The sequence below is a fragment of the Geospiza fortis genome, unplaced genomic scaffold, assembly GCF_000277835.1.
Source record: "Geospiza fortis unplaced genomic scaffold, GeoFor_1.0 scaffold140, whole genome shotgun sequence".
Classification (NCBI taxonomy): Eukaryota; Metazoa; Chordata; class Aves; order Passeriformes; family Thraupidae; genus Geospiza; species Geospiza fortis.
Window position 1 is genome coordinate 352,182 of NW_005054459.1, and position 12,642 is coordinate 364,823.

Sequence of the window (12,642 nt, forward strand, 5' to 3'; positions counted from 1 at the left end):
GGGTTTATTTTCAATGGAAAACTGGGACATTTCATGAATCCCTGCTGCATGGCCATGTATCTTAGTCCTTTAGGCTTTGCAGGTCTGAGAGATGGATTTTTCTAAGCTGTTATTACACAGTCTATAATTTATCAGTCTTAAATTTAAGGATATCAGCTCAGTGAGGATTTTTATTTCACATTTATTTACTCTCTTAGCCTTTAAGTGAACATGAAAATTATTAACAAAACCCGTCTTTAGTTCAAAGCTTCAGTAATAACATTTGTATTGTGTGCAATCAAGCCCTGGCATTGCAAAAATTGCCATAATCTCACATTCAACACTCTCTTACTCGTCCTCCTTGGGGTGATGTCTTGCTCCAGAGGTGCATGACCTCAGCCTGGAGATTTCCCTGACTTCAATCACAGCAGGTCAAAGCCTTCAGGCTCTTGGAAAAGTCAGCTGGCCAAAAGATGCCCTCCACCCCTATGGGGGCATACAGGGGAGCCCACAGGATGAAGTAATCTTGTCATGATGAATTTCTATTCTTTGTTTTGCTGCTAAAAATCACTTCAAGCTGTGCCCATGTCTGAGCCAGAGATATTTGGGTATGGATGGAGGGCAGCCACCCCTGTGTGCTCAGCTTTCCTCCTAGCAGCACCATGGGGACACCTCTCGTCCAAAACAAAAATATTTAATTTGATTTATTTCTTCTGAAAAAGGGTCTGTTCATGTATTTGGAGCAGGAGTTTTGCACCCTCTTCACTCTTCATCAGAGCCGTTCAAGAAGGCAGCCTGGGAGCTGCTGTCACCCTTCTGCTGCCAGACCCCCAGGCTGATGTAGGGCTCTCCACTGCCTTTCAGGAGCCTCTGGAGACAGCTGCAGCACAGGAGCAATAAATCATTATTAGAAAAAACTCCAACCTAATGCCACTCACCAGAACTTAAATTGCTATTGATGGGGGATTGAGTGGTTTTTGTTCTGAATAAAGTCTATTTGATGGCATGGACTGAACTATCCATTCTGTAGCTTACACAGCATCCCTCAGAGCATCCCTTAAAATGGGATAATCTTCTCATCCCCTTGGAAAAGCCAAACTGGGGGCTGGTAATGTCTTAGTTTTTGTACCTCTAAGAATTCGGTGACCTTCAACCGCTTTGAAGTCCTTGCAAGGCAGAGGATGAAGTGTCAGGGGGTCCTGGTAATGCTTTGATGTCTCTGTCAAACTAAAGTTTGACTTCAGCACTCATTGCAGAGGAAAATAAGCAGTGTGACATCCAGGAGCACCTCTAGGGACTCAGTTGTTTGACTTCCCATTTACTGTCCATGCCTCTTGCTGACACTATTTTGCACTCTGCACACTCAACAAATACCGTGCCCTAAAACCTGCAGTAATCTGGGACTGCTTGTTCGGCTGTGATTTTGTACTGCAGGAAGGGCTGGGTTACATCTGTCTCACTACAGACATCCCGCCCTGCCTGCCTAACCCAGACCTGTCCCAGCCCCTGTCCAGCCCCTGTCCAGCCCCTGTCCAGCCCCTGTCCAGCCCCTGTCCAGCCCCTGTCCCAGCCATACCAGTAAGCGAGGCTGTAGTTCACAGCCAGGATGGCCACAGCAGCTGCCCAGTGCCAGAAGAAGCACATCGTGAGGAACATGATGTTGCTGTGATCATTCTCATCCCACACAGGACCTCCCCATGGCTGGAACAGCACAACACCAATCTGGGTGGAACAAGAAGTTGGTGGAACAACTACATTGGGAAAAAAACTATAGAATCCCAGAATGCCAGAATTGTTTGGGTTGGAAGGGACCTTAAATTACCTGTGCCAGAGCCTCATCAGCCTCACAGAGTTACTTTTATTCATGTAGTGACCAAGGAACTTGAGCCCTGACCAGGAGAAACATTTTTGCTGAGAGTGAAGTCCATCCTTGCAATGAGAGGCCACACAAAGTAAATCTGTGCCCAAGACATCCCTTTTTCTGTTCAATATCCAGAACAATTGTCCCTCAACATTCCAAACTCCAAGCCATCCTTTAAAAACTCCAGATTTCGTATTTTACAAGCTCAGCCCAGTTTCTTACCTCTGAACAAAGGCTGATTTGAGCTAGCACAGCCTTGAAAAAGAGAAGGGAAAGTGGTTTGGTTTTGGGGTGGTTATTTTAGTTCTTTTTTTGTTTGTTGATTTTTGGTTGGTTGGTTGGTTGGTTTGGTTTTGTTTCTTTTTTTGTTTGGTTTTTTTTTTTTTTTGATAGCTTAGTTTTGAGAGCAATTATCTCCAACTGATTTCTTTGCTTTTCCAGCTTCTACCAAAGTAAGCAGCTGGCTGTATTTTAACTCTGTTTTATTGCTGGTGGGGTTTGTATCTTTTCACTAAACCAGAGGGATGGCTGTAGGGAGCATTAGACACATTAAGCAATTAGTACTTGGTTGTTAGGTACTGTAAAATGTTGCTCACTTGCTTTTGCTCTTCCCCCTGGAGAAGCACTAAGCCAAAACAAACAGCTCTTGCAGCAGGAGCAACCATCAGAGATGACCAGTGATAAGTAAATTTTCATTTTGGGTTATGAGCTATTTATGAAGTGAGCCTGGCAAAATAATCCTTGGGAGATGTGTGATTGATATGTGATGTATAACTTGTTCCCCTCTTTTCTCTTTGCTTCATTGCTCTGGGAAGGCAGAACAGACCTGCCAGAACCATGTTCCCTGGACGATGGTGATGTGGGCTCGGAACATCTCCAGGACAATGTTGTCACGCAGGAAAACCTCCAGCAGGATGCTTCCAGTCCCAGCAAAGAGGGTGATGAGCAGCAGGGAGTGGATGTGTTGATCCAGCATGGGGCGGTGAAGGACGTGGTAATAGAAGAGACAACCTGCCAAAACACGAGCCCTATTTGGAGCAGCATTAACAACAACAGCCATGGCCACCGAGCCGAGTAAATCACCTGCCTGGATGGCAAATTGAGACAGGCCATCATGGAAAGAGCGGACTCCACATAGCACCATCCCCTAGGCCTCCTGGCATCCCAGCATCCTGGGGGCAATCAGGGGCAGGAGGATCTGAACAATACAATGACCAAGGACAGGGTAGTTTTCTTCCCACATCTGTCACCTCTTCAGATGACCCTTCCCTTCTAGCCAGGCTTCTGCTGTGTCTTTCCTTCTTATTGCTAAACTTCATCATTTTTTGGGAGCTATAAATGATAGATTTCCTGGTCATACATGCCAAACTGTGCATGTGGAGCTGCCCCTGCTGCTGCTGCCTCAAAAACTGCTGTGATCAGGAAAGGAAAATTAACAGGAGCTGTGCCTTCATTAAGGAGGATTCTATATAAATAAGACCTTCTTTTCCCATAGGAGAGTGTTGGAACTAGATGATCCTTAAGCTTCCTTCCAAGCCAAGTCTTTATATGATTCTATGATCCAAAAGGGGTCTGGAATCCCAGCTGGCAACTTGCAAGGCAGCCTGAGGACAGAATGATATTTGTGATGTGCTGAAGCTGAAATAAATCACTTCAAATTGCCGAGTGCCATGCAAGGAGATGAGGCTAATGATGCCTGCAGTGCAATTAATGGCTCTCAGGGGAACATGGGGCAGGGGAACAGCCTGTGGATGGCAGAAGAATGCAGAGTTCACCAGCCATTTATCATAACAAGGAACCTCATTCTGCTGCTTTGCACTGTCATAGCTTCAAAAATCCCAAACCAGAATCTATTCGTGACAGTATTTCTCATCTCATTCCATCCCAGCCTGCCATAATATATCCCCTACAATGTCTCCAGAGGCATCTGGAACCTATTTCAGTCAGGAAAATTTTAGCTCTTCTCTGACTTGGTGCCCAATATCCTTCCCCTAATTAAGCACCACCTTCTACAAACCTTCAACGAACACGGCCATGGCCAACATAAGGCGATCCAGACCCTGCGGCACCGCCTGGGAGATGAAGGTGAAGACATCTACCACTCCGGAAAGGCCGTAGAAGAGGTACATGGTGGTGTGCTGCCAGTTCATCAGCTTCACCCAGTCATGCTTCTCCCCGCTGTACAGGTACAAGTGGGGACCATCGGGGACAAACTGCTCCGCCAGCATCCCTGCAGGACACCAAGAGCATGCAGTTTCTGGGGGTTCATTTGCAATGGTTGAGACTGCTCCTTGCTGCTGGGGGTTCTGAAGCAGGAACTGGTGAGTTTGCATTAGGGAGAAAAGACTGGATGGAAAAATCAGGCCTGTGTTTAACGGCAGCTCAGCTCTGGGAAGCAGTATGATACTTGCTTTTCCACATCAAACTGTACCAGAGATCACGTCAAGATGGACATCAAGGATGCATCCAGGCTGCCCAGGGGAGTGCTGGAATCACCATACTTGGAAGTACTCAAAAATATGTGAATAGGGTGCTCAGGTTCATGGTTTAATGGTGGATGTGGCAGTGGTTAGTGGTTGGACTTAATGATCTAAGAAGTCTTTTCCAGCCTTAAAGATTCTCTGGTCCTTCCACATCTGGACCAGTTTCTATGGAGTCAGGGCTCCTGTACAGTCATAAGTGCAGGCTAGGTGAATACTGACATAGCAGGTGAAATATAACTCTTACCTATTAGAGAAAAGAGGATTTTGATTCCCCCTTCAATGGCATCCACACGCTGGAAATAGTAAGCCCTGTGGGATTTTTTATTTACTTTCTGGCTGAGATACTGCAGTGGGTATTTCACAGACCACCAGAGTCCAAAGAGCAGGAAGAAGCTGCCTGGAAGCGCGTGACCCTTAAAATTTGCCATCCTGTCAACCTCTTCTGACTACAAGGCAAAGAAAAGCAACGTAATTATTCAATTTACACAAGTTATTTGGCATAACACTGAGAAAAAATAGGATTTCCCTTTCAGGGAGGACTGGAGTAGGCTTGACCAAGCACATGGGAATAGGAAGGAGCAGAGGGAACCCCTGGGACCTCTCTGAGGTCCTTGCCTCAAGATTAGGAAATGTCAAAAAAAGCCACAGTGGTTTCAAAAAAGCCCCAAATGTTCTGCAATATTTGACACATCCCAGCCTGAACCTTTAATTCCAAGGATCTCTCTCAGCAGTAGGTCCTGCTTTTCTTGCTCTTCTGAAAGTATTAACATAAGGATCTGCTGCTGACCAGGGCTTTTCAGGACCACAGAGGAGAGATAATACATAGGGAAAACAGGAATGTCTAGGAGTAAACAGCAGAGTGTTTCTTTAGCTTCATGAACAGTCACAGAAGTGGTGTGCTAAGTCCAAAATTTTTTAAATCTCTGGAATTATTTCAGGCCATGGAAGAGGTGAAAAAATCCTCCATCTATTCCACAAACCAAAGCACTTTGTTAAAAATATACCTTCAAAAATACCCCAAAAGCTGCTGGAAACAAAACATTGTGGGTTTGGGCAAACAAATCAAGTAATTCCCTGCATCCTGACCTGCTCACACTCCTTCTTCCCTCTCCTGAACATCCCTAAACCAGGTACTTGCACCAAGCCGCTGGAGCCTCTGTGCCAGAGTGTGCAGACGCATGGTTTGGAGGATGCTGGGGGACCCATTTCCTGGGAGAATTACAGCAATTAAACCCAGCCAGCTGTTTGCTCTTTGCTTAATTAGGTTGAGAAATTATCAGCTCTTTCATGTGGGCTCAACCACATGTTTGAAGGCTGCCTTGGTGTGAGGTAGTGTCAGACTGGGCAATTAGGAATGTTTTAATTGATAACAAGGCCGTGCTGCTGGTGCCCAGGACTTCCTTCTATGTTTAGTAGATTCTCTGTAACAATCCACACTTAACTGTGGGCAGAAACTGTCTCCCTTGTGGAGTGGATGCTCTCCCTCCACATAGCAGATGTTGCATGGTTTGGAGCTGGATCTGACCTCCCCATGCCAGACATCCTGGTTGTCCTGAAACTGCCTTCCCCAGCAGCATTTTGGGCTTCAGTCCCCACTTGCTGAAAACATAAACCAAAAATATTCTTATTCTGCTGTTGCACAAGGGATAATTTGTGTGTGGGGTTAAACATGAGATGTTGCTGTCAGCCTTGGAGAAAGGGAGTTGTTTCTTTGGCTTTATTACTATCTGATTTCAGGTTGGTTTCTCCCAGGGACACCTTGTTTCATCTCTGGAAGTCCATGCCTGGTGCAGATACCATCTCCCAGAGGAGTCTGTCCCCATGCAGGAAAATCCACAGGGTTAAAACTAATCTCCTAAATCCCTGCAACCAGTCTGCCTGATCCAAGCTGGTTTAATCAAACAGCTAATCCAACAGGTCGAGCAAAGCAAACATTGGCTCCATGCGCAAACATCACGCTGGTAGATGCAGCCACACAGGGCAGCACACAGGGCTGAGGTTCCTGCAGTGCCACCAGGCTGGTTTCCATCCTGCCTTCACCAAGCACCTCTGAGCTATCCCAGTGGGTTCATGAAGATGAATTTAGGGGGGATTTAATCCAAGAATGGAAAAGCTGTGCATGGAAAGGGCATGGTATGAGCTGGCAGCTTTGCAGGTCACTATTAGCACTGCAGGGTTCTGCCTTATTTCATGACTTGAAAGATTTATTGACAAAGGGTGCATTGGGTAATTAAACAGAAAATCAAACCAAGATGCTGTTTACCAGCAGGGCTAGCACAGTCCAGTGGGTTAATACAATAATTTCTGCAGTCCTTTGAAAGCGGCGATTGGGAAATGGGAGCATCCAACTGTTTCCCTGTGATTAAGGGAACATCATTCCCAAGCCATGGAGAGGGCTGAAAAAATCTGTATTTTCTGGGTAAGTAGAGAATCTCATCATATACATGAAATGAGGGTAATGGCTTTAAAATGAAAGAGGGGAAATTTAGATCAGTAACAAGGAGGGATGGTGAAATATCGGGATAATATCTGGAAGCAGAACCAAACCCATCCCAGAATACCACAACAAGAAGGATTGCTACCATATCCTGCTGTATTAATGCTACAATTATAACATGACCATAGCAATATATACTCAAATATATAACTGATGTAGCTCTTGCAGTTACATATTAAAGGCTGATATAATGTGGGGTCTGATGGTTTTCCAGCTGAGATCAATGCAGTCAAGCTGAGACGACCTGAAGGATACACCAATCAATCACAATTAAAAGATCAGCTAAGTGGGGTATGCACAGCCACCTTACAGTGCTTATGTGATCTGGGCTGAGCTCAGGGGGTCATAGGAACTCTTTTGTGGTTGCTGGTCTCCATTCCTGCCTTATAGCAGGGAGCACATGGCTCAGCTGGGACACGTGACCCACAAAACTATTTCTCCTGCTTCTCTTCCTCCTCTGAAAAACATGCAATGCGTAAGCACAGGGGAAAAACCAACCACAGTTATGTTGTGCCCTGAGGCAAACAGCACTTGTTTATCCCTGTATCTCCAAAGGAAGTGAGACATGCTTACAATCAGCAGGGAAAAGAACAAGGTGAAGGTCCAGTGGGTGCTGGTGCTGGTGGCCACAGCCACCATCCCAGGGCATCCCTGCTGAATGTGACTTTGTCCCTTCCCTCATCACCCAGCCATGTTTGGCAACACCCCCGTGTCCTTGCTGGCTTGTCATTCGTGCTCTTTGCCCCCTGTTTATTATGGTGCCCTACACTGTGTCTGCTTAATGATTTACTGTTTCATCTGCTCTTATCACCTCCCAGAGGAGCTGGTTTTTCTTGGTTTATAGCTAATGCACCCAACCACCAGGAGAGGCATCTGGAGGATGGTAAGGAGTCTGAGAGCCTGATTAGGCTTTCAGGCTTTCACCTCCTTCTTCTCACACTACTCTGGCAGCCACAAACTCTCTTTTTAGCCACAACCTGGGCCATTTTACTATTCCAAATATCTCATTCGGTTTCCTGAGGGATTTTTTTGTTTGGTTTGGTTTTTTGGGTTTCTTTTTTTTTTAGTCCATTGATAGTGTCTCAGTCAAGGCATCACTTCCATTTTCCCCAGCTAGGAAATCACAGTCTGAAGTTCACCAGTGGGCAGAGCTGACAGCCATCACCCCTACAATTAACTTCGCCCTTCAATCTGAGTGAATCAGGCAGTTCAGATACACCAGAGCTGGTTTGCTCACTGTACCTGTGCTTGGGTCTCAGAGCATCTGTGGGTGACAGGGACGGTCCCCAGGGAAAGGCTGACTCAGGGAAGAGGAGAAATGTCTTGACTTGTGGAAAAACTACCCAAGCTGAGCTCAGGTTGAGGTGAGGAATGCCACTGAGATGTGTATCTGGAAATAATAAAGCTAGTTCCAGCCTTCCAGAGGGGCTCTTGTGTTGAATCTGCAGCTGCAGGAGTGCATCAAATCCAGACCTACAGCCTGACAGCAGCTGAGGTGCTGTGCTCAAAAAACCATCCTCGGTCAGCCCCTTCCCTACCCTGCAAGTCCTCTGTGTGTCTCCCTGAATACAACATAACCCACTCCCCAAACCTAATGGGGATGGCAGTGAGTGAGCTATCTCTGACACAGGAGTGAGCTATCTCTGCCTCTGAGGACAGAGAGATGGCAGGAGACACCCAAAAGGTATCAGGAGAGGCATCACTGACTGTGATAAGCTCTCCTGTTCCCTGTGCTGCCTCACTCATTACCAGCACTGTCTTATTTGTCTGCAGAGGCACTTATAATCATAGCAGCACTTCCATTAGCTCCCACAGGAGCTGGATCTCTAATGCATTAATGTCAGGCTAAAACCCCACTCTGAACCATGTCATCTCATTATCATTGGGCTCTCTTTTCCCTCTGTCTCTGTCCGCACCAGGGAGTGTTAACAGTGACACTGAACAATCATCTTCCTCATACTGGTAAGCTCAGCTGCTGCTGGAAAAGCAGGAAAGCAACATTTCTGCCTCTAAAGGATCCTTAAGGCGTTTGGACTTAGGTTAAAAAATTATCATCATCATTGGACACTATTAGGCTCAATTGCCAGGAAGTATCTGAAGGACCATCAGGTACTGCAGCGGCTCATGCAGTGGCTGCAGACAGAGAACACAAACCGAGATAATCCATCCTCCTGAAATGAGAAAGTTCAGCATGAAAGTTCAAACAGGGATGAAAGCTTTAAATTCAGGATGCTGGATTAGAGGTCTATTTAATAGACACAATGGATCCACCTGGAAAGAGACACTGAGGGAGGGAGATACAAAAACTGATGATGGAGAGGTTATACAGCTCTCTGCTTCCTCTTCCTTATGCTGCCTCCATTTGTCTCCTGTTTTATAAGCTCCTGGTTTGGATTCTCTGCCCCTATCCTTGCTCTGAGCCCTGTCATCAGGGAAGCAGCAAGAAGCTACATCCCAGCAAAGAAAGCTGAGAAATAAAATAAATTAGTCAAGGCCTAATTACAGAGGCTCAGAACAGGCACTGGCATTCCTTTGTGACCTGCATTTGCTTATTTGTGATTTGACAGTGAGGTCTGTCTTTAAAAATTACCTGTTGGGGGAAATGCACTGTACCATCTCCAAAGCCATTTTTCTTTGCCTCTATGTGATGGTAAAGATATTAAAGTGCTTTCTAAAGGAGTGGATGCCATCTGTGCCCTGAACTGCCTCCCTTGCTCCATGATATGTGATGGGACAGCCCTGACTCCAATAACCCCTCACAGGTACCAACACAAAATAAGCTCAAACCCAGCATTATCACCATCAAAAATGTGACAAAAATCAGTATTTATAGAATCCTAGAATTGCAGAACAGTTTAGGCTGGGGGGAGTTTCAAGATAATACAGTTCCACCCCCTGCCATGGGCAGGGGGACTTTCTACTAGCTGAGGTTGCTCCAAGTTCCATCCAATCTGGCCTTGAACTTTTCCAGGGGTGGAAGAGCCACAATTTTGCGGGACTCCACAACTTCTCTAGGCATTTTCCAAAGAGGAGATGAATACTTCTCCTCAAATTGTCCCAACTGCCCCAGAATGTGACACTTTTAAGCACTGCGTTAAGCGCTGTGTATCTCAACATCCCTCAAGGAAAACTATCCAAGACAAAGGATTAAAAGCATTTCCATTGCAATATATACCCAAAATACCATAAAACACATAACCCTAAGCCTGCTAAGTACCACAGTTTGTCTGTGGGTACCCCAGAGCTGTGGTCCCCAACATCCCCCTCCACAAGCACCTCAAGCCTTGGCTATCACACCCTGTCCTGCCAAGGTGAAGGGTTGGTAATTTTTTAATGATAAGCTGGTAGGAAGAATGGAAGAAAGAAGGAAAAAACCTTTCACTGCAGCACAGGTGGCCCTGCCCACAGCAAGGGAGGTGGCATGAGATGAGCTTTAAGATCCTTCCAACCCAAACCATTCTGGAACTCTACAAATCCAAACTGTGAGGTTTTAGGCACTGCAAGTGACTTTTCTGGGCATTGCTGTGGGTAGAGGAGTTTTTGGTGGGGAGGGAGTGAGGAGGGAGTTTTTGGTTCAGTGCACGCAGCAGCAATTTCAGTTTGGCTGTGAGGCAGAGGGCTTGCATTTAATTTGTCTGGGAGTAGAGCACGGAGCCAGCAAGGGCTCCCTGCAGAGGGGCAAGGGGGTTTGGGGGCCCTGCTGGCCCCAGGCTGCTCTGCTCTCACCTCTGCCTGCTTTGGGGCCCCACGTATCATGTTTATTTTTCAACTTCCTCCTTGGAAAAAGTTGCTGCAGGTTTGCTGGGCTGTCCCATCGCCTCCCAGCCCAGCAGGGACAGCAGCCAGTCCCCTATGAGCCCCTCCACGGGGACCTCAGGGCAGGGCAACTCCCCAGTGGGCTGAGAACACTTCAATCCCTCCCAGATTTGCTTTCCTAAGGGAAGCAGTGGTTCACCCACCCTGACCCCTCTCTTCCCTCCCCATGGAGTTTGGATGCCAAATTAAAGGGTCCATAAAGGGCAGGCAGGGGATCCCTTCCCTTCCCACGGTGTGGGGTGACCTCCCCCCTCCCCATGCCAGCCCTTGCCAGCAGAGCCTTACCTGTCCTGGTGATCCTGGTGCTGCACCTGCTCCCAGGTGAGCTGTGCTCCTCCCCTGCCCGTGGCACCCGCCTCACCTGCCTCGTCCCTGCCTCCCAAACCCCAGCTGGGAGGGAAAGGTGACTCTGGACACAGAAATCTCCCACTCCTGGGCATACCAGGTGCTTTAATTTGCAGTTTTCTCCAACAAAAGTAATCCATGATTTGCTGAATTCTGGCTGTCTCAAGGCCTTTCTTCTCCAGATCTTAATTTTCTCAGATTTTGTACAATGATTAAATTTCCTTCAGCCACAGTTCCCCATTACCCACCTCATGCAGGGTGGGATACAGGGGAGTTATTAACTGGATTAACTCCTTCAAAGCACTTCATTTTCCATTTGCCATGCTTCCCAGGTTTGATGGATGCCCCTCCTAGGATACCCACTCCTAACCCATATTTCAACTCCAAATGCAATTTTCTGACCAAGCCTCCTATAAAGCTGAGTTTATCCTTAATAATACTTTCCACTTTCATCTCCAGTCCTGCAAGTGCTTTACAAATGTTAAATAATTAACCCTCATGACACCCTTGGGAGGGAGAGAAGCATTATTATGGCTATTTGTAAAGGAAGCTCTGACAGGGCCTTCTGTGCTCCAGCCCTGGGTTTTACTCACTTTTAGGGAGCAGTGCAGCTACTTACAGCACTGAGAGCAACTACACCTGCCACAGGGAATTTGTAGTAAGAAAGCTGGATTTTAATTTTTTTAATATATCCACCCTGATTTATAAATGACTTGAGGTTTAGAAGAGCTGTCTGCCAACCCTGTATTTTTCTTTTATTATTATATTACTATTTTGATTCATTGACATGAAATCTACTCTCTCTCCTTGTCCCACAATGTTGTTTAAACAGATGAGTTCTTAAATAATAAATAGTTATCAACTAATCCATCTTTCTCACCACCCAGAGAGATAAGTGCTGCTGGAAGGGAGGAAGCATCCCACAGTCATCTTCTCCTTTATCAGTGGTGGGGTTGGATGCCCAAACCCTCTGTGTTTTTCAGGTGGGAGAAATGAAATTTTTTAGAGGCAAAAGCCAAGCTGTAGGCATTTTTTTATCTCTTCATTAAATTGTTTCACAAATGTCCCAGGAGCCTGATGATGTTTTGCATCCCACAAACCCTGGAATAAATCAGAATTAATTGAGGGGTTTACACTCACCCTGCTCCAGGCACATAGAAGGATTTACAAGAAAACTACTCCCAAAACTGAGGCTGAGGAATAAATGGAAGGAAAACAACTGTTGAGATGAAGGGCCTGGGAAAAGTGAAGAATTATTGCTACAAGTGGTTCAAGTTGCTACAAGTTCATGAAAAAACCCCAAGAGATGTCCAAAAATGCCAATGACACCCCAAAAAATGCCATGGAAAAGTCTTTGTAATGAGTGATGAAGTTGCTGTAGCTGTTACATAAGACTGAATTTAGCTAAAAGCTAAACTTTTAGTTAAACGTGATTCTGAAATGGGAGCTTGTTCTCACCCAAAGCTCTGCTGAGTTATGTTGGTGTTTCTTGGCTACCAGGAAATTTGCACCTTCAAATATTTGCAGAACAAAATCATGGGTGTGTAGGGGGGTGGATCTTACTCTAAGGAAACAAATAACCTCTCTGGGAGTATTTATTGTATAAAAGACCCTCCCTGATCTGGGGTTATGCAGAACGTCTCATTTCCAAGTGGTCCTGA

General features: G+C 46.0%; 1 protein-coding gene across 1 annotated transcript; it reads right to left on the minus strand.

Annotated features, from left to right (window-relative positions):
- Window positions 1–297: 297 nt before the first annotated feature.
- On the minus strand, window positions 298–10,953 carry LOC102032185 (transmembrane protein 45B-like). The gene is made up of 6 exons (XM_005427892.1): window positions 10,922–10,953; window positions 4,568–4,769; window positions 3,858–4,070; window positions 2,667–2,851; window positions 1,556–1,701; window positions 298–859 (listed from the first exon to the last, which is right to left on the minus strand). The coding sequence occupies exons 2-6, from the start codon at window positions 4,749–4,751 to the stop codon at window positions 742–744; spliced, it is 846 nt and encodes a 281-aa protein (XP_005427949.1). The 5' UTR covers window positions 4,752–4,769; window positions 10,922–10,953; the 3' UTR covers window positions 298–741.
- Between the last annotated feature and the right edge of the window lie 1,689 nt (window positions 10,954–12,642).